This window comes from Paramisgurnus dabryanus, chromosome 2 (assembly GCF_030506205.2).
Source record: "Paramisgurnus dabryanus chromosome 2, PD_genome_1.1, whole genome shotgun sequence".
NCBI classification, from domain to species: Eukaryota; Metazoa; Chordata; class Actinopteri; order Cypriniformes; family Cobitidae; genus Paramisgurnus; species Paramisgurnus dabryanus.
Genome location: NC_133338.1, coordinates 5,976,553 through 6,001,000, shown reverse-complemented (window position 1 = coordinate 6,001,000; position 24,448 = coordinate 5,976,553). Strand labels below are relative to the sequence as shown.

General features: G+C 36.8%; 1 protein-coding gene across 2 annotated transcripts in view; it reads right to left on the bottom strand.

The window, feature by feature from the left end:
- efl1 (elongation factor like GTPase 1) overlaps positions 1–24,448 on the bottom strand; it is a 148,978-nt gene that overhangs the window by 117,769 nt on the left and 6,761 nt on the right. For both annotated transcript variants that reach the window (XM_065249452.2, XM_073811888.1), the window contains exons 8-12: positions 20,104–20,227; positions 17,838–17,917; positions 17,474–17,610; positions 12,344–12,466; positions 10,460–10,559 (exon numbers count right to left, since the gene is read on the bottom strand). In XM_065249452.2, the coding sequence (XP_065105524.2) occupies positions 10,460–10,559; positions 12,344–12,466; positions 17,474–17,610; positions 17,838–17,917; positions 20,104–20,227 (564 nt within the window). The remainder of the gene's footprint in view (positions 1–10,459; positions 10,560–12,343; positions 12,467–17,473; positions 17,611–17,837; positions 17,918–20,103; positions 20,228–24,448) is intronic.

Below are 24,448 nucleotides of genomic sequence, written 5' to 3'. Positions count from 1 at the left end.
ATTTCTGTCACGAGATCTTTTAAAAAATTACACACTGCAACTTTAAATAAAATGGGTTATAGGCAGTACGTTCCAGTGCTGTTTAATATGGTAGCTTTGAGGGTCACATCGCCCGACAGCTACCCCCCCACACTTGTAAAACGCCTGCTACGGCCCTGCACACATAATACACGCATTTTGGTACAAAAACGTGTATTGTTACACCCCTAGTAATTATGCTATTGAACCCACAACCTTTTGTTCTGTTAACACAACACTCCAATTGAGCTACATGAGCACTTTTAATTTCACCTAAGAATAAAAACAGGAAGGCACGATCGTTTTAAATGTGTTATTTGCATTTAAAACAATTTAACATGCTAGTTTTAATATAAATCAACCTGTGTGCGTGTGAGTGTGTGTGTGTGTATGAAGGACAAAGAATCCTGAAAAGGATCATCTCAGGTCAAGAAGAACTTCATGCCTGGATACCCTGTCAGCGTGACTGCTCAGGGAAAAAAATTGAGACAAAAAGGAAGGGGGGGTCTGAGAGCAAGAGAAAGAAAACAAACCCGACTAGGAAAAATACCCACTGGGGCAATAAAATCTTGCCCTGTTTCTTCCACAGTCGGCCATTATCTCTCTGAAGCGCCTGGAGAACGTTCCTCACACTTGCCAAGGCGGATTAGCGGGAAGCTGGCGGTCAGGGCCGAAATGCGATGGCATATTAACCGCAACATTCCTGATGGAGGCAAACGGCATGATGCTAGACTGAATAAACAGAAGTTCATTACTGCGCCCTGACTCTTTTTCCGTTCATAATCGCACCGCGCTCGTCCCTCGATGACTCTAGCAGATCCGAATGAAACGGAGTTGATCTCCGGCGGAGCACATGGAATAGAAGTGTTTGGCGAGTGCACGACGTCGGAAATTGCCGTTTGACGGTGCATAGTATAAAGTGTCTCCATTTAGATCAATCTATCTGTCTCCTTCATTCAGGAAAAGATGTTTTGATGGAGCTGTGAACATGTAGGAGACAAATCGCTCTGTAAGTGATTTCATACATGAATATGTGTCCGACGAATACATTCAGATGGTAAAGGAAACGTATGCTCATATGCTCAAAACAGATCTTTTCCACACTATTATCAAGTTTCTCTAACCCTTACAGTAGTTATGATTGGCTTACTTTCACATGGCCAAGTTGCTGTATGCCGTAGGGCTGCAACAACTAATCGTTAAAAATCTATATTTCGTTTTGTATCGATTAGTTGGTCTATGACGTCACATGCTCAGGCACCACCGTCTGACACATCTGCTTCATACAGCACAAGCTGTGCACTTATAATTAAAGTCATGCACATTTTCTTCATACAATGTGAGTTTCATTTTTATCAGGCACTGATTCTTAAGCTTGGTTGCCAGGCAGTATTGCCAGGTCATCGGCCTTTCGGCGGAGTTATGAATTGGGCTACTTTAAACTGTTTCTACAGGTTGATGTTTTCTGCGGGTTATTGATGGAAGAATTTGGTTCATTAGTTGTTGGTATTTGAGATAATTGTGATGCTTCTGGGCTAATTTCAAATTAGTTTTGTTACGCTGATCTGGCAACCTGAAATGACAATGATGGAAGCAAAGTGCAAACAAACGCTGGTTAAAGGGACCATTTAAAATGTCCGCCCAAAAAAAAATCAATTCATACTCCACACTCCAAACAGACGGGGGCAGTATACCTCCAAAAAGTGAGTTGGTCTATTTTAATTTAGCAGCTGCAAATTTAGCAGCATATATCAAGTTTGATTTACATAAGCAACTAAGTAAGTTATCATTAGTCACAAAAAAAAAACATTCGGTCTCATTAAAATTGCAATGTTTTCCGCTACGTTTCGTGCGTCCATTTGGTGTTTATTATAATCGAAGACATTTCAAGCTTCTTAGCTAATGTTACATTTTAGCATCAGCTTGGTAGATAACGGGTGAAAACCGGATCAGATCCGTGGGTAGAGCTAACTATTAAACGCTAACAGCTAAGGATGCGCGATAATTTGCATGCGATAGTCATTGCGCTTCTCGTCAGTGAAGCCGGTTTATTGATTAAAAGTGAATCGCCATCAGCTGCTTTCAGATGGAGCCACATTTACTGCACAAAGCCGTAGTTCATGTACAAGCTGAGCATAGGTTATCGCAATGCCTATTATAAGTGAACTTCTAGCGAAATACTAACAGCATCTTACTTACCAATCGAAAAGAAATGTTGTCATTTCGGAGTCGAACCTAATTTCTTTCATGTCCATTAGTTGTCTCCAGCGATGAAAAGCAGTGCCAGTATTTACTCTGGTTCGGTTCCTTTATTTATCAGATTTTATTTGTGATTCTGAGCGCGTTGTTCCCTGCAGCAAATGTTTGTGGTGGTGGTAAATGTCTCTTGCTTTAGCCATCCTTCCACTCTCTTCCCTGAACTGAAATACGTCCGAAACCCCTATTGCAAGGCAGGAAGGCATCAAGGCATGTCCGAATCCATGGCTGTCCGAATTGCATTTCTCTGAGCTGCCTCTTAAGTCAACAAGTCAGCTGCCTTTAGTTTTTGGACGCAGCGGTAGTAGTAGAGGGCTGTACTCCCACACATGCGACTTATTCGTGTATTGCAGTTTGGCTGGCGGTTATGTGCGTGGCCCGCATACCGCCTCCCATGGTCGAAACTGGTATTACAACACCAGTCGGGCTGTAGCTAGTAATTTAGCATGCTAATTCAGATTGATATTTCTGCAGCACTATACCTTGTCATTTTTTTAATGACACCTTTGCCCTTATTTCTTCTCATTCTTTTGATGCGTGTAGCTAATTTTTTTAAATCTTTTACCTCAATTATTACAAATGGCACCTTTAATAAAGGCTTCATTTCGTCCTTTAATATAAGTGAGTTTGTATTTGTTTATTTGTTGTTGGGTTTTCATTAAAATAGTAATGAACCACAAACTAAGCATCTGTTTTAAAGTAAAGGGGAAATCCAGGTTTTAATTACCGTAACAATGCATGTATATCACTTTCATATAATGATGGCTTCTTTAATTTGTTAATAATTAAAAATGTTTCCCTAAAGACTCGGCCAAAAATGATATTAAACCCATGATTTACTCACCCCCAAGCTGTCCGAGTTGCATATGTCCATCGTTTTTCAGACAAACACATTTTCGGATATTTTAGAAAATGTTTTAGATCTTTCAGTTGATTAAATGTAATGTTATGGGGTCCACGACCTTCAAGTCCAAAAAAGTCCGTCCATCCTTCACAAATTAAATCCAAACGGCTCCAGGATGATAAACAAAGGTCTTCTGAGGGTAATCCGTGCGGTGTTGTTATAGAAATATCCATATTTAAAACTTTATTAACGTAAACAACTACCTTCCGGTAGCGCCGCCATCTTAGACTCCTCTGTATTCAGGAGAGAGTATTAGCGTAGTGTACGCACTTTTCTAAGTGACGTATGACAAATTCGGAGGGCGGGGGCACAGAGCAGCAGCAGAGTAGCCTCCGTAGGCTGCGTAAGCTCTCATCCTGAATGCGAATGCGACTAAGACGGCGGCGCTACCGGAAGGAAGTTATTTTCGTTAATAAAGTTTTAAATATGGATATTTCTACAACAACACCGCGCGGATTACCCTCAGAAGACCTTTGTTTATCATCCTGGAGCCGTTTGGATTTATTTTGTGAAGGATGGACGCACTTTTTTTGGACTTGAAGGTCGTGGACCCCGTAACATTACATTTAATCAACAGAAAGATCTAAAACATTTTCTAAAATATCCGAAAATGTGTTTGTCTGTAAAACGATGGACATATGCAACTGGGACAGCTTGGGGGTGAGTAAATCATGTTCTTAATATCATTTTTGGCCGAACTATCCCTTTAAAGATGTTTTACTATTTAAAAGCTGCACACACTTTTTTATTTAAAGATACACTCTACTTTTTAAAAAATTAGGCTAATTTTCCAGCTCCCCTAGAGTTAAACATTTGATTTTTACAGTTTTGAAATCCATTCAGCCAATCTGGCGGTACCACTTTTAGCATAGCTTAGCATAATCCATTGAATCTGATTAGACCATTAGCATCGTACTAAAAATAACCAGAGTGTTTTGATATTTTTCCTATTTAAAAGTTGACTCTTTTGTAGTTACATCGTGTACTAAGACCGACAGAAAATTAAAGGTTGCCATTTTCTAAGCCGATATGGCTAGGAGCTATACTCTCATTCCAGCGTAATAATCAAGGACTTTGCCACCATGCCATGGCTGCAGCAGGCGCAATGATATTACGCAGTGCCAAAATAGTCCCCAGCTATTGAAAGTTACAAAGTTACACGATGTAACTACAGAAGAGTCGAGTTTTAAATAAGAAAAAAATTGAAACTCTTCAGTCATTTTTGAGCATGATGCTAATGGTCTAATCAGATTCAATGGATTATGCTAAGCTATGCTAAAAGTGGTACCGCCAGAGCCGGAGATCAGCTGAATGGACTCCAAAACTGTAAATATCAAATGTTTAACTCTAGGGGAGCTGGAAAATTAGTATATAAAAGTTTAGTGTCCCTTTAATGCTGCATTTACACCAGCCGCGGTAGAGGTGTAACGCGCGGGTGATTTCAATGTTAAGTCAATGTGAAGACGCGTTGACACGCGTCTAGAGGTCTCGTGGCGCGGAAGACGCGTTTCCGCCTCATTGACGTGAATTGACCACCTAGCGCAGTACGCGCGAATGGTGCTTTTTGTGTATTTTGTGTTTGATGCAAATTGCCGGCTGATGCCCGAGTTGAAAAATTAGAACTTTGGCGGAATTTCGCGCTGCGTTAACCAATCAGGAGCCTGCTTGCTGCTGTGGTGGCATCCCCGCCCGGAGTCACTCATTCAACCAACGCTTGATATTGTCTGTAAGCAGTCAAAAATCTAATTGAGTAATATTTCTGTGTTCATCCGATTAGTCGATTAATCGAAAAACTAATCGCCAAATCAATCGATTATAAAAATAATCGTTAGTTGCATCTCTAGTATTCCGACAGTACACCTAAATAGTACCTCAAAGGTACCAAACGTATACATATCTGTACCTAAATGGTACATATTACACAATATAAAATCCATTTGTGACCCGCTCTTGTGAAATGAGTCGGAAGTCGCAACGGTCCATTTTAAGATATGGGCCGATAATGTGGAAAAACAATGAAATAAAAACAAAAGTGAACAAGTTTTACTAAATGAACATTGCTTTTCTCAAATCCTCTCGTCACTTCGGAGCATTTTCCGGTATCCCCTGAAACGTCACTATCTCTCCAAATATGGTGTTACACGTTGTATATAGAGCCAATCAGAAATCTACATAAACGCTGATCATTTGTCAATGGGAAGCCCTGGGGCACGGGATTGGTCGAGCCAATGTAGCACTTCTGTTCAATCTTTCTGATTTTAGTAAATCTTTGTAAAAGTGCATTTTAAAATATTTATTCAAAAAAATACTTTACAATAATTTGAGCTTCAGCCTGGTTTACTGTTATAGCATTTATCTTAATGTCTATGGTCAAATTAAGCTGTAAAATAATTAGTTTATCCCTTTAAAAATACAGAGGATTTTGAAGATATCTACAAAAATTGGGCAAAAAACTTAAACGGCAATTTTCACAGGTTTTCAGATGGAAAAAGAGAACAGACAACCTTAATTCAAATGTCAATATATTTAAAACCATTCAATTTATGACTTTGACTAGGACATCATTGGAAAGCGTATGATCTCCATTGATACCAAAATCCCAGTTTTGAAATTTGGGTCACTGTGACTCATTTTGCTGGGTCAGGTCACATAAAAACAATTTTTTCATAATTTTTTATGAATGCATATTCCTGGAAACATCAATAGTGCAGATTATTCCGAATTTAATCAATAAAAACATCCCAATTCATTTGCTCGGCCTCCATAACGACTTCTTTTCTGATGTGACAAATCCCAACCTAAATTTTCAACCTGACGCTCTTCCTGTGTACCGCATGGATTTTATTAAGTCCCCCAGCTAATGCTACACAGGAGCCCCAGCGGCCAATGAAACACTATGCAAGCGTCTGCACAAGATCCCCCTATCAAAACAAACCTTAAAGCCGTAAGTGCCGCCAAGCATCGTCCTGGTACGCCCGGCCATCTGCTTCCAATAATGAGCGTCTCTCCATACGATAAAGTTCAGACAGTTTGTGTGTTGACTTCAGCCTGCGTGGCATCGGCTGTCCAGTGTCAGGACATTAGTGAGCGTGGGGTCAAGAACAAAGAGTGTGTTTGTGCGACGTACGGATCTGTTTCTGGACAAATGCCCTAAAAATCCCTCTGGTCTGGACAGGAAGGTAGGGTAGTGTGTATAAAAAAGCCGTTTTATCAATTTTTGTTCTCCTTAGGGATCGAACCCATGGCCTTTGTGCAGCTAACGTAATAGAAGTGTGTCACCAGCATATGTTAGTTTTAGTGTACCATACAATAAATCATGATGACAAATGCATTTGTATGCGATGTAGCGTCTGCTGAGATATGTTTACACCGCTAGTTAAGAATTAAAAATGACCATAGATGGTTTATAATGCATAAAGCATTTGTTTATTAAATATCTAGTAAGAATCACTATTGTGTCAAGGTAAAGACAATAAAACCGAATACAAGCATGAGAACAAAAGGGACCGGAGAGAGCGGACAGACACGGCATGCATGTAAATGTAAAACTGCATGTGTGGGCAGAACATCTGAGCACAGACAGATAAAAATAAAGATTGAATTATTCCATCAATCAAATATTAGAAAATATCGGATGCCAGATCAGTGCTAAAGATGCCGTCTGCAGTGGTTCCCGTCTGTAAGCTCGGATGACACACTGACTTAAGAACAAAGAGTCTGGGCAGCTCGTGTCCTCAGATACGAGGTCACACCAAGAGTCTGCGAAGGCTTTGGCTTACTGATAGCGCCATCTAGTGGCACAGTGCAGCATCGTTCCCCTGCCTGGGTCTAATAGGGGAGGACCACCAGGCCGACGACGAAAACTAAAATACATTTATTTTGGTGGAGAGCAGGCACAGACAGAGGACACCAACGGGAGCATGATCTAAGCGAGGAACATTACAACGGGGGGTAAATTTTCAAAGAGAAAACACAGACGGGCGTGCACACAGAGCAGGCGTGGTGCCGCATCGATCAACCGCTACCTCACTGTTTGGACAAGCTCCATTAAGTTTGTAAAACCCATGGGCTATTGCAAACCTACTCAAAAACAAGCACATACACACACACGTATCTATTATTCAGGTCCCTACACTCTCGCCCTAGTCCACAAACATTAAAGTCATGTGTACCGTTTTCCTATAGGAATTTCAAACAGTTCCACAGAATTGTTCTGGTGGACATTTTATACTTTTGCAATTCTTAATAATTATTGGTTAATACATGTTGTTTATAAGTCTATTTCACCAATAATGTGGTTTGATATTATATAACAAGCATGGTTTTACTAGGAATGCGCTTATACAAAATATCTGTACCGATACCAATATTAGATTAGTTAGAATGAAATCCACCAATGGATAGATATAGATATTTTTGCATTTTTACTTGTTTTAAATTATTATAGTCCTGAAATCCTAAAAATGTAATAAACTGCAATTCTGTTGTGTTATTTGATTATCATGATATAATCTGCCCCGATCATCGGCTGTTTTTAAACAATCGGCAGATGTCCAATAGTGTGAAAAATGCCTTTATCTGCCGATACTGATTATATCGGTGCATTCCTATTTAGAGTTCTAAGTTTGAAGTCCGGTGTTAAGTCTTTAGGGGTGGTTTCCCAGACAAGGATTAGAATAGTCCTAGACTAAAATAAATGTAAGAGGTGTCCAAACTGAAAACAACTTGCACTGACATATCTTAAAATACATTAGTGCCCTTTGTTTTGCATCAAAATGCACATACTTATTGTTTTTATAAGGCATGTTTGTTAAAATGTGTAAAATAAGGCATAGTCCTGTCTGGGAAACCATCCCTAGATGTACCACCATTATTCCAGTTTAAAGGGATAGTTCACAGAAAAATGAAAATTTTGTCAATATTTACTCAACTTCAAGTTGTTACAAACCTTGTTTTGCTGAACACAAATGGAGGTATTTTTAATAATTATTTTGGGGCACCATTCACTTCCATAGTATTAAGGGATTAGTCCATTTAAAAAAAAAAAAAATCCAGATAATTTACTCACCACCATGTCATCCAAAATGTTGATGTCTTTCTTTGTTCAGTTGAGAAGAAATTGTTTTTTGAGGAAAACATTTCAGGATTTTTCTTATTTTAATGGACTTTAATAGAGCCCAACATTTAATACTTAACTCAACACTTAACAGTTTTTTTCAACGGAGTTTCAAAGGACTCTAAACGATCCTAAACAAGGCATAAGGGTCTTATCTAGCAAAACGATTGTCATTTTATTGACAATAAAAATAACAAATATACACTTTTAAACCACAACTTCTCGTCTATCTCCGGTCCTGAAAAGCGGCAGTGCGATCTCACGCAATACGTCATGACGTCAAGAGGTCACAGAGGACGAACGCGAAACTACGCCCCAGTGTTTACAAGTGTTGAGAAAGAGGACCGTTCGGAACGTTGTTGTATGTGGAATGATACTAATTAATGTCTTTGTGTCAGTTTATATATGTCCGCAAATGTGCGTTTTATATATGTAACACGTGACCTTTCTACGTCACTACGCATTTACGTGAGGTCGCGCTGGCGCTTTTCAGGACCGGAGATAGACGAGAAGTTGTGCTTTAAAAGTGCATTTTTTTTTTTTCTTGTCAAAAATGACAATCGTTTCGCTAGATAAGACCCTTATGCCTCGTTTGGGATCATTTAGTGTCCTTTGAAACTCAGTTGAAAAAACTTAAGTGTTGAGTTAAGTGTTAAGTGTTGGTATCCATTAAAGTCCATTAAAATAAGAAAAATTCGGAATGTTTTCCTCAAAAAACCTAATTTTCTTCTCGACTGAACAAAGAAAGATATCAACATTTTGGATGACATGGTGGTGAGTAAATAATCTGGATTTTTTTATAAGAAAATGGACTAATCCTTTAACTATGGAAGTCAATGGTGCCCCAGATCTGCTTAGTTACAAACATTCCTCAAAATATTGTATTCAGCAGAACAACGACATTTATACAAGTTTGGAACAACTTAAGAGTAAGATTTTAAACTTTTTCCCCATCAGCATTTAAAAATAAAATTGCCAGTCAACGGCAGCATTTTTTTATGATTTTCATTAAAGTTCAATGCCTTCCAGAAAATGCTCTTCTTTAAATATATAAACATGCAATATACCAAATGAAAGAATAGACCATCTGCTTTTCATCCTAGCTTTGTTTGTTCTCTTTTTATCACCTCTCAAATATGGGTAGGTTTCTTCAAAAATTTCAAATTTTAAGCCAATTGCCTTTTTGTAAATGACTTATGATAGAGATCAGATTCAAAGTGATCCTCAAAAAATACACAGCGGAAATACGGATTGCCGGAAAAACACGTTCTTGGCAGGGAAGCGTTTTCTCTTAATTGACAAGCTAACTCGTCAATGGCTGGGAAAGAGTTAAGGACATTCACTTTGATAGCACCCGCTGACAGATCCCCAAACTGCAAAAGCATGCGCTCATTTTTAGATTTGCAGCAAAATCTAAAGAAAAAATATTAATGCTTGGGAATCTCACTAAATAAACCAATAGTTTAAAGGGATAGTTCGGCCAAAAATGATATTAAACTCATGGTTTACTCACCCGAAGCTGTCCGAGATGCATATGTCCATCATTTTTCAGGCGAACACATTTTTAGTTATTTTAGAAATTTTTTTAGATCTTTCAGTTAATCAAATCTGAAGTAAAGTTTCCATGTCCTTCAAGTCCAAAAATGTGCATCTATCCTTTACAAAATAAATTCAAACGGCTCCACGATGATAAACAACGGCCTTCTGAGGGTAATCCGTGCCGTTTTGTTGTAGAAATATCCACATTTAAGACTTCATAAAGGAAAATAACTCGCTTCCGGTAATGCCGCCGTCAACATTTTGGATGACATGGTGGTGAGTAAATTATCTGGATTTTTTTTTTTTTTTTTTTGAAAATTGACTATTCCTTTAACTAACTGTTAACAAATACAACCAAGCTTTAAGTCTCATCATTATAAATTCAATATGTTACATTTGTTTTTACCCATAATTTTAATGAGTTAACTATTACTGTAAAATGTGAAAACCATAGTAATGAAGATTAGCAAAGTGACCCACTAGTCAATGGTAGCGTACATGCACTAGCTGCCGTCTCCCACCAAATTGAAACACTTATTAAACATCTAAAGACTTCTCCAGGCGGGCACATCATTGTAAACAGACAGTGACTTATGAACATACAATCAATGAGAAACACTCAATACCTCTGTTTATTCTGCGGAAGAGATTTGGGGTCCACAGCAAACATTTTCGACACAAAGACGATTACCGGCGCCGTCCCATCAGCCGAACAGTCTAGGAATGCTAGCAGGCAAACAAGAACACAGATTAAACTCTCATTAAATGACTCTAATACTGATTTAATAGTTTGTTTGTATAATTCTGCATTTTAAACAGAATATGGACGGTCACGGGACACAGTGTGAAGGTTCTTGTGAATACAAAATCTAACTAAATTTCACACATATGCATCATGGCAAATGTGTTACATAATGTGGCCCTGGACCACAACAATGGTCCATTTTTGACTTTGAGATTTATACATCATCTGAAAGTTGAATAAATCTTTCTATTAAAGGAATATTCCGTTTTCTTAAAAGAAAAATCCAGATAATTTACTCACCACCATGTCATCCAAAATGTTGATGTCTTTCTTTGTTCAGTCGAGAAGAAATTATGTTTTTTGAGGAAAACATTGCAGGATTTTTCTCATTTTAATGGACTTTAATAGAGCCCAACATTTAATACTTAACAGTTTTTTTTCAACGGAGTTTCAAAGGACTCTAAACGATCCCAAACGAGGCATAAGGGTCTTATCTAGCAAAACGATTGTCATTTTTGACAATAAAAATAACAAATATACACTTTTAAACCACAACTTCTCGTTTAAATCCAGTCGTGATGCCCCAGGTGACCCCACGCAATACGTCATGACGTCAAGAGGTCACAGAGGACGAACGCGAAACTCCGCCCCAGTGTTTACAAGTGTTGAGAACGAGGACCGTTCCTACGTTGTTGTATGTGAAATGATACTAATTAAAGTCTTTGTGGCAGTTTATTGTTTACAATGGTCCGCAAATGTGCGTTTTATATATGTAACACGTGACCTCCCTACGTCACTACGCATTTACGTGAGGTCGCGCTGGACCGGATCTAGACGAGAAGTTGTGGTTTAAAAGTGTATATTTGTTATTTTTATTGTCAAAAATGACAATCGTTTCGCTAGATAAGACCCTTATGCCTCGTTTGGGATCGTTTATAGTCCTTTGAAACTCTGTTGAAAAAAACTGTTACGTGTTGAGTTAAGTGTTAAGTGTTAGGCTCTATTAAAGTCCATTAAAATGAGAAAAATCCCGCAATGTTTTCCTCAAAAAACATAATTTCTTCTCGACTGAACAAAGAAAGACATCAACATTTTGGATGACATGGTGATGAGTAAATTATCTGGATTTTTCTTTTAAGAAAATGGAATATTCCTTTAATGTATGTTTTGTTAGGATATATTTTGTTATTATTCAAATGAAGTGAATAATAATAATGAATCATTTTTTATATATATATTTGTGGTATGAAATTTACTAAATATCTTCATGGATCATGATCTTTAATTATTTTTGGCATAAAAAATTATAATTTTGACCCATACAATGTATTTTTGGCTATTTCGAAATATATAACGGTGCAACTTACGACAGGTTTTGTGGTCCAGGGTCAAAAATGTGTAAAAAAGTGAGGAACGCTTTTCCATTAAATGCATGAGTTCAACCACAGCCCGAAGGCCTACGATATTAAAAGCAAACTCCTATCAAAAAGAATAGTCCACAGAAAGCTATAAAAATACCCTCAAGAAAGCCTCTCAATAGTCAGGAGCAAAATATTTTTAACACTGTTTAAAATAAAAGACCTTTATGGTGGAAACCATTTAGGATGTAAAAGGTTTGTAAGTTCACTACACACAAATAAGCCAAGAGCAGACAGACATACCTGCAATAAGACCATGAGTTTTCTCAAAGGTAACTGAATTTAGATGAAGTCTAGCAAAAGAAAGCATTGCATGAATCACTTCGTCTGCTAACATGCCCGCTTACCTTTTTTTAGCTCCTGCGTTTTCTCATGCAGAGAATCAAACCTGCGCACTCCCACGCTCATCAGCTTTTCAACTCTCTCAGACGACATCTCAGCCGGACTGGGCAGCTTTTCACAAACCATCGCTGAATCACACCGTTAAAGAAAGCAGACATAGCTGACAGTTTCCACAAATAGGGTTCAAAACAGGGCCTGAAACTCTTGAATGAACTAAACTTGTTATTTCAAAAGATTAATATTAATATTTCAAAACTTGTTACTAAATTCAATCCTGTTACAAACGTAAATTTGACAAAATCGGGAAAAAAATGCATATGTTTAAACGTGAGAATTTTGTCATGCTAAATTATAGGTCTACTGTATATTCATCTAGTGGTGAGATTGTGAATTGCAACCAACGGCTAATTCCACACCTCACCCCTCCCTTTCGAAACGCATAGAGAAGCTACGGTAGCTGCCACTACTTTTCAGTGCCCGAAAGTAGTCCTCTGCTAATGAAAGATACCAAGGTATATTTACATACTGGATAAGCTTGTATTTTCGCCTCCGCCCACAAAGGGAACAGCGTGACTACTGACTAAGGATAGTTCGCCCAAAACTGAAAATAATGTCATTAATGACTTACCCGTATGTCGTTCTAAACTCGGAAGACCTTCGATCATCTTCGGAACACAGTTTAAGATGTTTTAACTTTAGATTTAGTCCGAGAGCTTTCTGTCCCCTCCATTGAAAATCTATGTACGGTTTCCATGTCCAGAAAGGTAATAAAAACATCATCAAAGTAGTCCATGTGACATCAGTGGGTCAGTAAGAATGTGTTGAAGCATCGAAAATACAGTTTGGTCCAAAAATAGCAAAAATTACGACTTTATTCAGCATTGTCTTCTCTTCCAGCTCGAGCGTGAAGTCACGTGACTGTAGTGACACGGCTGAGGGCGGAACAAATAACAGTCAGCCGCATCGTCCGTCAGCCGCGTCACTGACTTTATGGGGCGCCGCAGTCGGATGACGTCAAAGTACCTTGACAAGGTACTTTGACGTCTTGCAGCGCAGCATGAAGTCAAACTCATATAAGTTACACAGATATCGTTGAACTCTTTTTATAATTGGCTACATGTTTTGTCTATCAATATTTTCCATGAAGTCATTGGCTGATGGAGGAAAGAGCGAGCGATTGGTTACATCTCTTAAGGACTTCACGTTTTCGACGGCGCTGTTTGGATTATCTATTATACTACCTCCCTATTTTAAATACAAACTTTGAAGGCGGGTTAATGTGTTTACTGGAACCTAAAGTGTAATCTCATATACCCTTACATGTTACGATGTAAATAGTCCGCAAATTGTATATTATATTGTATTACCAGAAGTTCATGCGAAATCTGATGTAAACAATAGACTATATATCTATATTTCACGGATTATATGCATTTGTGGACAAAAATCATGGGATGATTCACACATCTGAAACCGACTTGTGATCCCCACAAAGGTAAAAAGTCCTGTTGATTTTTGCATTTTGTCATTCGGACTTCTGTAATAAAATACTACATATGATGCTAGAACATCTGTATCTCAAAACGGCTTTACAGGGGGTATGGCTCAGCTAAATGAGATGTAAATGAGCCCTATTGTCTCTCCAGCCAGGGAAAAGTGTTAACTCTTCTTTCTCAAATTTCTCAGCATTCTCTTTCTTCTTACTTCTCCAAATCTTATCAGATTTCCATGTGTTACACATTGTTAGAAAGCTTAGAAACTGCACTTTCAGAATCTGTGAATAACTCAAAATGTCCACAAATGTAGTTTGTTGAATAACATTTCAAGTGCATTTTCACAGTTTTTTTGACTTCCCCATTCAAAACATGTCAGGTGGTACAACCAAATTACTACATCACCTCCTAATGGAACCATCTGACTATTTCAACTCATTCACATTGAACAGGCTTGCTACAAAGTTCATATATAGTTTTTTATTACTATTAAAATGTGATTTGGGGGTTTCCTTAATTTACATTGGTTGTACCGCCTCACACCAATTACCGTATTTTCTGGACTATAAGTCGCACTTTGTCCATAGTTTGGCGTTCTCAACGGGTCGGGTCGGCACGCTGGCTGGGTACATGTTTGAGTTCTTTTTATTTATGATTGTGTGATTTTTATTTAAAGTAACACTATGTAGTTTTTTAACCTTTAAAAAATGTCTTTAAAATTATTTCAGTGATAGAACAACTTTTAACTGGACAAATTTTACTGTTGCTGCAACCCGAGCAGCCTCCTAGCTGCTACAAGCACACTCTGAAAGTGGCGGTGGAGGGTAGGATACACAGCCCCGCCCCTTCCCCTGCCTGCAGAAGAGTGTCTGATACCAAGCACTGTTGCGCTTTTCAACCACATGGGGGAGCTGTAAGTCATTTTTACATGGAAACTACATAGTGTTGCTTTAAAGCATATTTATATAGCCTATTTATATATTTAAAGTTTATTGTTTCAGTTGTTTGTATTGTTAAAAGGCATGAACATTAAAGATTGATTTGAATTCCCGTCTGCTGGTCATGATAATACGTGTACGAAAAGAGAAAAAAGGTGGGGAAGGCGCCGGCGTCGGGCAGATAATTCATGTTGATGTGCCGGGTTACATCGGGTTCGGGCTTTAAAAGCCATGGGCCGCGTCAGGTTGTAATTTTCAGGCCCACTGAGAACTCTAGTTTGGCGGGTCCTGGAACTTAGGTTCAGGTGCGATTTATACGTTACATTATTTCATATGAACCAAGAGATTGAGATCAGTTGAGTATCTGAGACAAATCTACAAACCTTTTCATACAGAACGATCACTTGGGGTCCTTTGAATGATGTAGTATCATGTTTACTGTTACTACTTATTCACTTCTTAGTAAAAGGCCCGTATATGCGATTGTGGCAACCTGAACATCCACTTAAGAACATCCAACTGTTGTTTGGATCTATTGCAACATCTTTAAAACTACTGATATATAAAATAATGCAACAGTGTCTTATTTTGCATTAAAAAATACAAAATATTTTTATAGAATAAAGTAAACCATTCATAAATACAGTAGTACTGTATAAAGTTTTTTTTTTTTAAGAAAACAATGCACAAAAATATGCAAGTTGTTATTAACCCATATAACAGTTCTCATGTGGGTATTTTACCACTAATATTTTCTAAATATGATGAGACATATTCATGTCAACTACATCCTATTCCCAACAACAACAACACCTACCACGCAGGCCACAGTATTTCGAGAGTCGTTCAATTATACGTTAAAGAGAGCGACTGACATTTTACTAAAACCGTTAATTGTAAAGACACGTCACTGCGAGCACCTGTCGCCGCTGTAATTGCGTGGCGGGTCCGTGTCAATCATATCAGCGTTGAGGGAGCTTCTAATAATGCCGTGTTTTGTGTTTCCTCCCAGTACAGCTGTCGAGATCACGGTGGGACGGGTGACGGCTGAGGGGGTGGACAACGCCACTCAACTGATCTCAATAACGTCATTGGAGCTCCTGTGTAATTAACAGTGACTTCTACATTCACAACACAACAGAAAACTGAAAAGTCCAGGAAAAGGACAAAAATGTTTTTTTACATTTGCATTGTTTGTTCCAGTATAAAGATTTAAGTTTGTAATGGATGCATTCCATCCAAACTACTAAACTAAGTAAAGTAAACTGGTTTTGCAGCATCTCATGCATGTTTTTTAAAAGAGTGTTTAGCATTGCATTCGTAGGGTAAAGGTTGTGAGTTCAATTCCCAGGGAACACGCATACGCACATAAAAAATGTATAGCTTGAATGCACTATAGACAAAAGTGTCCACCAAGTGCATGGAAGTAAAAGAAGGACCTCATTATGACTATACACTCACCTAAAGGATTATTAGGAGCACCTGTTCAATTTCTCATTAATGCAATTATCTAATCGACCAATCACATGGCAGTTGCTTCAATGCATTTAGGGATGTGGTCCCGGTCAAGACAATCTCCTGAACTCCAAACTGAATGTCAGAATTGGAATTGTGAGTATTTCACAATCCGCTCAGTTACTGGGATTTTCACGCGCAACCATTTCTAGGGTTTACAAAGAATGGTGTGAAAAGGGAAAAACATCCAGTATGCGACAGTCCTGTGGTCGAAAATGCCTTGTTGATACTAGAGGTCAGAGGAGAATGGGCTGACTGATTCAAGCTGATAGAAGAGCAACTTTGACTGAAATAACCACTCGTTACAACAGAGGTATGCAGCAAAGCATTTGTGAAGCCACAACACGCACAACCTTGAGGCGGATGGGCTACAACAGCAGAAGACCCCACAGGGTACCACTCATCTCCAAAAAAAGAGGCTAAAATATGCACAAGCTCACCAAAAATGGACAGTTGAAGAGTGGAAAAATGTTGCCTGGACCGATGAGTCTCGATTTCTGTTGAGACATTCAGATGGTAGAGTCAGAATTTGTCATAAACAGAATGAGAACATGGATCCATCTTGCCTTGTTACCACTGTGCAGGCTGCTGGTGGTGGTGTAATGATGTGGGGGATGTTTTCTTGGCACACTTTAGGCCCCTTGGTGCCAATTGTTCATTATTAAAATGCCACAGCCTCCCTGAGCATTGTTTCTGATCATGTCCATCCCTTTATGACCACCATGTACCCATCCTTGATGGCTACTTCCAGCAGGATAATGCACCATGTCACAAAGCTCGGATCATTTCAAATTGGTTTCTTGAACATGAAAATTAGTTCACTGTCCCCAGATCTCAACCCAAAAAAGCGTCTTTGGGATGTGGTGGAACGGGAGCTTCGTGGCCTGATTTGTGCATCCCACAAATCTCCATCAACTGCAAGATGTTATCCTATCAATATGGGGGCTAACATTTCTAAAGAATGCTTTCAGCACCTTGTTGAATCAATGGCATGTAGAATTAAGGTAGTTCTGAAGGCGAAAGGGGGTCAAACACAGTATTAGTATGGTGTTCCTAATAATCCTTTAGGTGAGTGTATGCATAAATGCAAACAATAACCAATTGCAGTTCACTATGCAAATACTACGATTAGATTTTAAAATGATAAACACCAGATGAATGAATTGCATCTTTATGTAGTAAAGGATACAGAGCACAGCCTGAGACACAGGAAGCCACTGACTACAAATGGCACTGAGCAGCACTTTGGGGTCAGAGTGCCTTAGGTCACGAGCCATGACCTTTAACCCCAGTGAGGTCACCATCTTCTCCACTTTTTCTTTGTCCCTGGAGAAGATCAAGTGCAGGTGTTACTCATTTAAAGTGATCAATATGTTTGCTTCTGATAAAAGTTTGGGACAGGAATTTATTTATAAAACGTTATTTTTGTAACGTATATCATGTACACGATTTATGGCACTGGTAAGAACACTGGCTCACTACACATTGGGACGCTGATATTATTTTTAAGCTGTTTAAAGTTGGTTTAATGCAGACAAAACAGCAGACGTTACCTTCTAGTGACCACGGCATCATACAGACTCCAGATATTATCCAGGACAAGCTGCACAAACAGCGGCTTCTTTCCTTTGGACTGAGACAGAAAAAGACAGTTGGGATGTGAGCCGTTTATTATTAACTAAACGCCAACTAAGCCTTCATGTTGGGTACATATTCTTTAGCTCTCTTTTTAAAGACAACGTTCATTTGAAGACACAATAAAAAGCCCTGATGTGACAGAACGGGGTCGAATTGTCTGCTTCAAACCGATCTGGATTGAGTTTAAAAGCTTAAACTTGACTATGACAGCCCTGTGTAAATCAATGCTGTCGTCTGGAGGTCACGTCGCCCGCGTGCCGTCCCTCGATGAATGAGATCTGTCTGCTGAAGCGTAATGATGGGTGTGATTGATCGGTCTGAGATGATAATAACGGAGCGAGACGAGAGACCCAGATCTTTATGGTCCAAGACTTATTATGCAGATTTGTCTTCCTGCGATACTGTAAACATCTGCTGAATGCGAACAAATTCTTGGTAACTTATTGTACGCATACTGATGAAAGACACTCGCATTACGCTTACAGGTCAATGACAAAATTTTAAAGTTAATGTAAAATCGCTTTATCAATATTCATGTACACATTGAAACTATTAGCTAGAGAAGAGAATTGACAAGTTCAACCACTAAAACAGTGAGTTTTTCTCCAAACAATTTGCATTTTATAAATAAAATATCAATGTTTACAATGTAAGCAAAGATAAACAAGTAAAGTTTTAGGTAAGCTAAGGTTTTTAGTTTTCACAATTGGCCTAACCAGGTTTTCAGCTATTTCTAGACGTCTATCCAAACTAGGGATGCTTAACGATTAATCGCGATTATTCGTTAGCAGAATAAAAGTTTTTGTTTACATCATATATGTGTGTGAACTGTGTATAATAACTTTGTATAAATAAATATACACACATGCATGTATATGTTTTAGAAATGTTTACGTGTATATACATTTGTATATTTATGTATAATTTATATTATATATAAATATAAATACTTAATATATACATTTTTTTCTTAAAATTATACACGAATGTGTTCATATTTATATATATACAAATTTATTATACACAGTTTACACACATATGTGATGTAAACAAAAACTTTTATTCTGCTAACGATTAATCGCGATTAATTGTTTAGCCTCCCTAATCCAAACTAATTGTGAAACTTCTGGGCAGTGTGACACAATCACAGCCAATCAGAGAATGTTTTTACATGAAATGCAAACTCATTTGTACAAAATAAAAACATGCTTATGATAAATCACACAATTTGTGTGTGTATATGTGTGTGTGTTCTCTAGTCATTAATGTAAGGGTTTCAGTGGGAGAAGTGATGTCCATTAGCATAGCTGAAGCTGCATATCTGTATGGTCCTAAATGGCATTTTAAACCCTAAGCATCTAATGGAAGATCTCTGCTGTCAAAACACTGTCAGCCCACTTTACGTCTAACACTCAATGCCGGACAACACATGTGGCGGCTTCAAAATAATCTCTATTGACATGGACTGTAATACAGCAAGCTTTGTATAAAGTAACCCAAAGGAATATTTCACATATGGAACATTCTGCCATTATTTCCTCACCCAAAAGTCAATCAATCAATCCCATATGACATTTTACTTGGAACAGTTAGGTAGATTTTTTAATTATTACTTAAAAATATTATCATAAGGGTCAATTATTTTTTTAATGATTTATATGTCATCTGAAAGCTGAATAATTAAGTTTTCCACGCTAAACAATTAATCGCGATTAATCGTTAGCAGAATAAAAGTTTTTGTTTACATCACATATGTGTGTAAACTGTGTATAATAAATAATATATTATTTATACAAAGTTATTATACACCGTTCACACACATATATGATGTAAACAAAAACTTTTATTCTGCTAACGATTAATCGCGATTAATTGTTTAGCATCCCTAGCTGAGATACAACTATTTGTATCAAATCTGCAATCTAAGGATGCCAAAAGAACAAAATATTGAGAAAATCACTTTTAAAGTTGTCCAAATGAAGTCACACAGTACTAATGATAAATAATTATTTGATACATTTACGGTAGGAAATGTACAAAGTAACATGATCTTAATATCCTAATGATTTTTGGAGATAATTTTGACCCATACAATGTGTTTTTGGCTTTTGCTACAAATATACATGTGCTACTTGGTCACATATTATCCACAGTTTTTTAGGACACTTAAAGAAACGGTACCTGTGCTCCCTTCATGATTTTTTTGGCTTTGAGATTGAGGTAGAAATCTCCCCAAAGGGTCTTGAGCAGAACCGAGGAGCGGATGCCCATCTTTTGACTGTACATCTCAGCAAACTGATGGATCCTGTTGAATAGATTTTCATTTGTATTTTTTATTTACCGTAATAACTTTTATTCAATCGTATGAATGTGCTCGTACATTTCATTGGCCGATATTCAGTATAACAGAATGCTTACTATAAAAAAATACAATTTTAAATCTGATTATACGAGCTGCACAAACCTCATCTCAAAATAAAATATAATATATTATCGGGTTGAAATTACACGAGTGTGAGTAAATAAAAATATTTAAAATATTTATTTTTGGGAGAACTATTACATGCACCTGTAGCTCAACTAGTATGTCTTCAGCATGACAAAGGTTACAGGTTCAATACTAATGATCAAATGTAATGATCAAATGTATAATTTTGAATGTATTTTAAGTCGCTTTGGATAAAATTGTCTGTCACATGCATGCAAATGAATGTTTCAAAAGCTTTCTTTATTCCCTTCAGACATCTTTGTTTTGTTTTATGGCTGACAGCCATATAAGTACTCTAACACTTATTTCAAGCATCTAAATAATACATTTCAAAGCTCCAGATTGCATTAGTGTACAGCAGCTCCATCTTGTGGTTGATCATAAGAACTACAACGACTTTAAGGATGTAAAGTGTGCGGCACTTTTTATTTTTTCTTGAGTAAAAACGTACTTCATCTTTAATGTACTTAAGTATTACAAATACTGATTGATGATCCCTATATTTTTTGATTTCTAGTATTGCACACTCCATTTAAACAGGGATCGTGCTTAAATGCGTTAGATGTCAGTCAAACATTATATTTCATATGCAAAAATTGTCACACTAACAAAACATTTAACGTCAAAATATTAAAATGTCAATATAGGTTAGTAATTTCTTTTAATTGAGACAGCTTGGATAACTTGTCTAATACAGTACAACAAGTTATACATTTTTTATGAGTATGTGTGCTCCATGGGATTGAACCTTTGACCTTCTGCACTATATAGCTATATAGAAAAACCACACGTTACACATTTAATGATGACTAAATGATTTGAACAATAACTCAGTGGGTCTGTTCATCATATTGGGTGAGCCTATACCTGTCAGACTATAGTGATAATCATATAAACAGGTGGTACATAGGGTAAACAGCATTATAAGTTTAAGAAAGTTTTTAAGAAACATAGGTTTACATCATTTAAAACTGCTACAGCAGCAGGGACGTTTTTCATTACTTAACCCTGTAAAACCCTTGGTTGTAATATTACAACATCAGTTTAAAATCTATAAAGTATACCTGTACATGTTTTTTCTCTTTAAAACCACATTTACACAACTTAAAAGTCCTATGAGGCCATTAAGGCCAAAAGTTTTCCTGGCCGTGAACTTACAAAACCTGCAAACCTGCCTTGAAGAACATAAATGTAAATAAAAGTAAAATGCCTAAAATATTTTTTCTGTGATTAGTTATGTGTCTAGATCATGCAGATTTTAAGATATAGCTGAATATTTTAATTATATTAGATTTTGAGCCTATGTCAATGTGTAATTTTACAACGTTGGGGGTCTGAAGGGTAGCACAATTTACCTGTGCACCTTGCACATTACATGAATTTGCTGTAATTCTAATCTAAACTTAAAAAAAAAATCTTTTTTAATAATTTTTTGTAGCAATTAAATATAATATTGATGTTAAATGTCTATTTTGAGTTTTAATTGATGTTTTAAGAGTATTAAATACGTTTATAGGAAATAATTTTTTTTTTTTTCTTTTGAGAATTTGAAAGTATTTTTGTGGCAATATTTTAAACTATCTCTATCTTATTGTTTATAAAATATTCTTTGCTGGTCCTGTTTTCTTGTCTGGGCTTTGTTTGCTCAAATATTTATTTGCTGCATGAGGGCCAGGTGATAATGTTCTGGAATGTGGGGTGGGGGTACAGGTGATATTAGCATTTTAAATAGAGGACAATAAGCCGTTATTTACAGCTGACAGCCGTTTCTAATAATCAGTACTAAATTCAACATCAGCACGCACACTTTGGCTACAGAGATCTTCTGAATGAATTATGAAGAATTCAGTGACTTGTTAACTAGGGAGTCGCTTTAAATGAATCTTTGTTAATCCAAATGGTTGAGTTGCTGACTCACGAGCAACCATATGATTATTAATTATGATTTTTAATTTTAACGAAAAAAAATTGCTCATTTACAAATCTGACAATGTTATCGCGTCCAGGAGTATGGAATGTTTTTTCTGCCAATTTTAAATTAATTAATTAAATGCTAAAATAAAAAATAAAATCGCAAAGCATGTCCCGAAATTTTAAATTAAATGCTAAAATAAAAATTCAAACATTAAAACAAGGTGATGAGGCATCTTCTCTGACAAACTGAAAAATAAAATGCAGTTTTACATTTTAAAAAGGCTTTTTATTCATGCCAATGCATAGTGACAAAAATATAATTAAAATGAAGAAACTGAAAACCAATAAATAAAAGAGAACATCAAATTTAAACTGAATTTTAAATTTTAATTAGATTTTTGTCACTATTATTGCCTTGGTATGAATAAAAGCCTTTAAAAAAATATCGAAACTCTTTGTTCATTTTTTTGCGCGATGCTAATGGTGTAATCAGATTCTATGTATTGTGCTAAGCTATGCTAAAAGTGCTAGCGCCAGACCCGGAGATTAGCTGAATGGATTCCAAAACGGCAAGAATCAAATGTTTAACCTTAGGGGAGCTGGAAAATTAGTATATTTTCAAAAAAGTGGAATGTCCCTTTAAGATTGTAGTGAAAATGAAATCATAAATTGCATTTTATTTTTCAATTTGTCATGGTGAAAAAAAATAATGTTAAAATTTTTATTTTAGCATTTAATTTTAAATTCAGGACATATTTTGTGATTTTATTTTATCATTGAATTAATTAATTTAAAATTGCTAGAAATAAACCTCCATACTACGGAGCCCCTAAGGCAGGGGTCGGCAAGTAACTTTGGCCGAGGGCCAATATTTTTTTTAGCCAGTAGATGGCGGGCCAACTGCTGTTGGCACACTTACGTCTTATTTTGAATTAGCCTAGTATAGGCTATCTGATCTTTTGTCAAGAAATATTGTCTTTATTTCCTATTTAAAATACGAAAGACGGCATTAAAAATGGCTAAAAACATGGTTATGGGTCTGTGTATCATTCATTCGTTCGTTTTTTTAAATTAAAAACAAAAATGAAAAAATTAACCACCACGGGTTTTCTGATTGTGTGCTCAGATAAAAAATTAATTACTGGATTAGACAATTTTTTTATTTAACACCTTTATAGGCATAATATATAAATGAAATCATTTTAAACAGATCAAGTACTATTAGTGGTAACATTACAGGCATTTATGCTCTCATGAAAGACTCTTACAGTCCGACTTTTGAACTGTATTCCTTTTTTTATTAATATTTATCCGGGACACACACATACACACCTAAGGTTTAAGGAGGTCTCCGCTTTTTGTCCAGCTCCGACAAGGTTCTATTCAGTAAACCGCTTAAAATACACTCTGTGTTCACCCGCTTTATTTCCCGACCTGACGGGTCCGCAAAACTTAACGTTAGATCTCGTTCCCAGAATCTCAAATTCAATGTCTCTAATGAAAAAAGAGAGATGAAGTAGCCTATAACAATTATAAATGTTATACAAAAATTGTGTTCGTGCCAATATAAATATTATTTTAACATTGTATTGTTAGCAGAGAAAAAATGTCACCGAAAAAATAATGAAATATAAATAATAAATTAAATAGGACAAAGCCTCTCACTCAAACCGAAACCATTGGTTGCAGAGTTGCTGTTCAAACAAATTGCTGAAAATCCTCCTTTGCCAAATTTATTTTTAAAAGGAGGTAAAGATCAAAGAACTATGCGTTAGGAAAATTAATAATGGCTTTATTTTAATAGACATGTAAAACCATATTTTGGCGGATTACTTTCATTTTTTAACGAATTTACCTGCCCATTTAGTCTTAATAATTAACGGTAAACGAACTTGACTTGCTGTCGAACCTAAGGTCGGGCTCGAGCCCCAAGTTCAAGTAACAGAACAGTACAGTAGATTCCTTTAAAATCTACGTTAAAAGTGTAATAGTTAAAATATTACTGCAGTAAAAGAGTTTATTTTATCATATTTTGTGTAGTGGTTTCTAAATGCCTGCAATTACTTTTCAGTAATTTGCAATGTCACGGAGTTTAACGTCTTCACGCGTGACGCATTGACATGA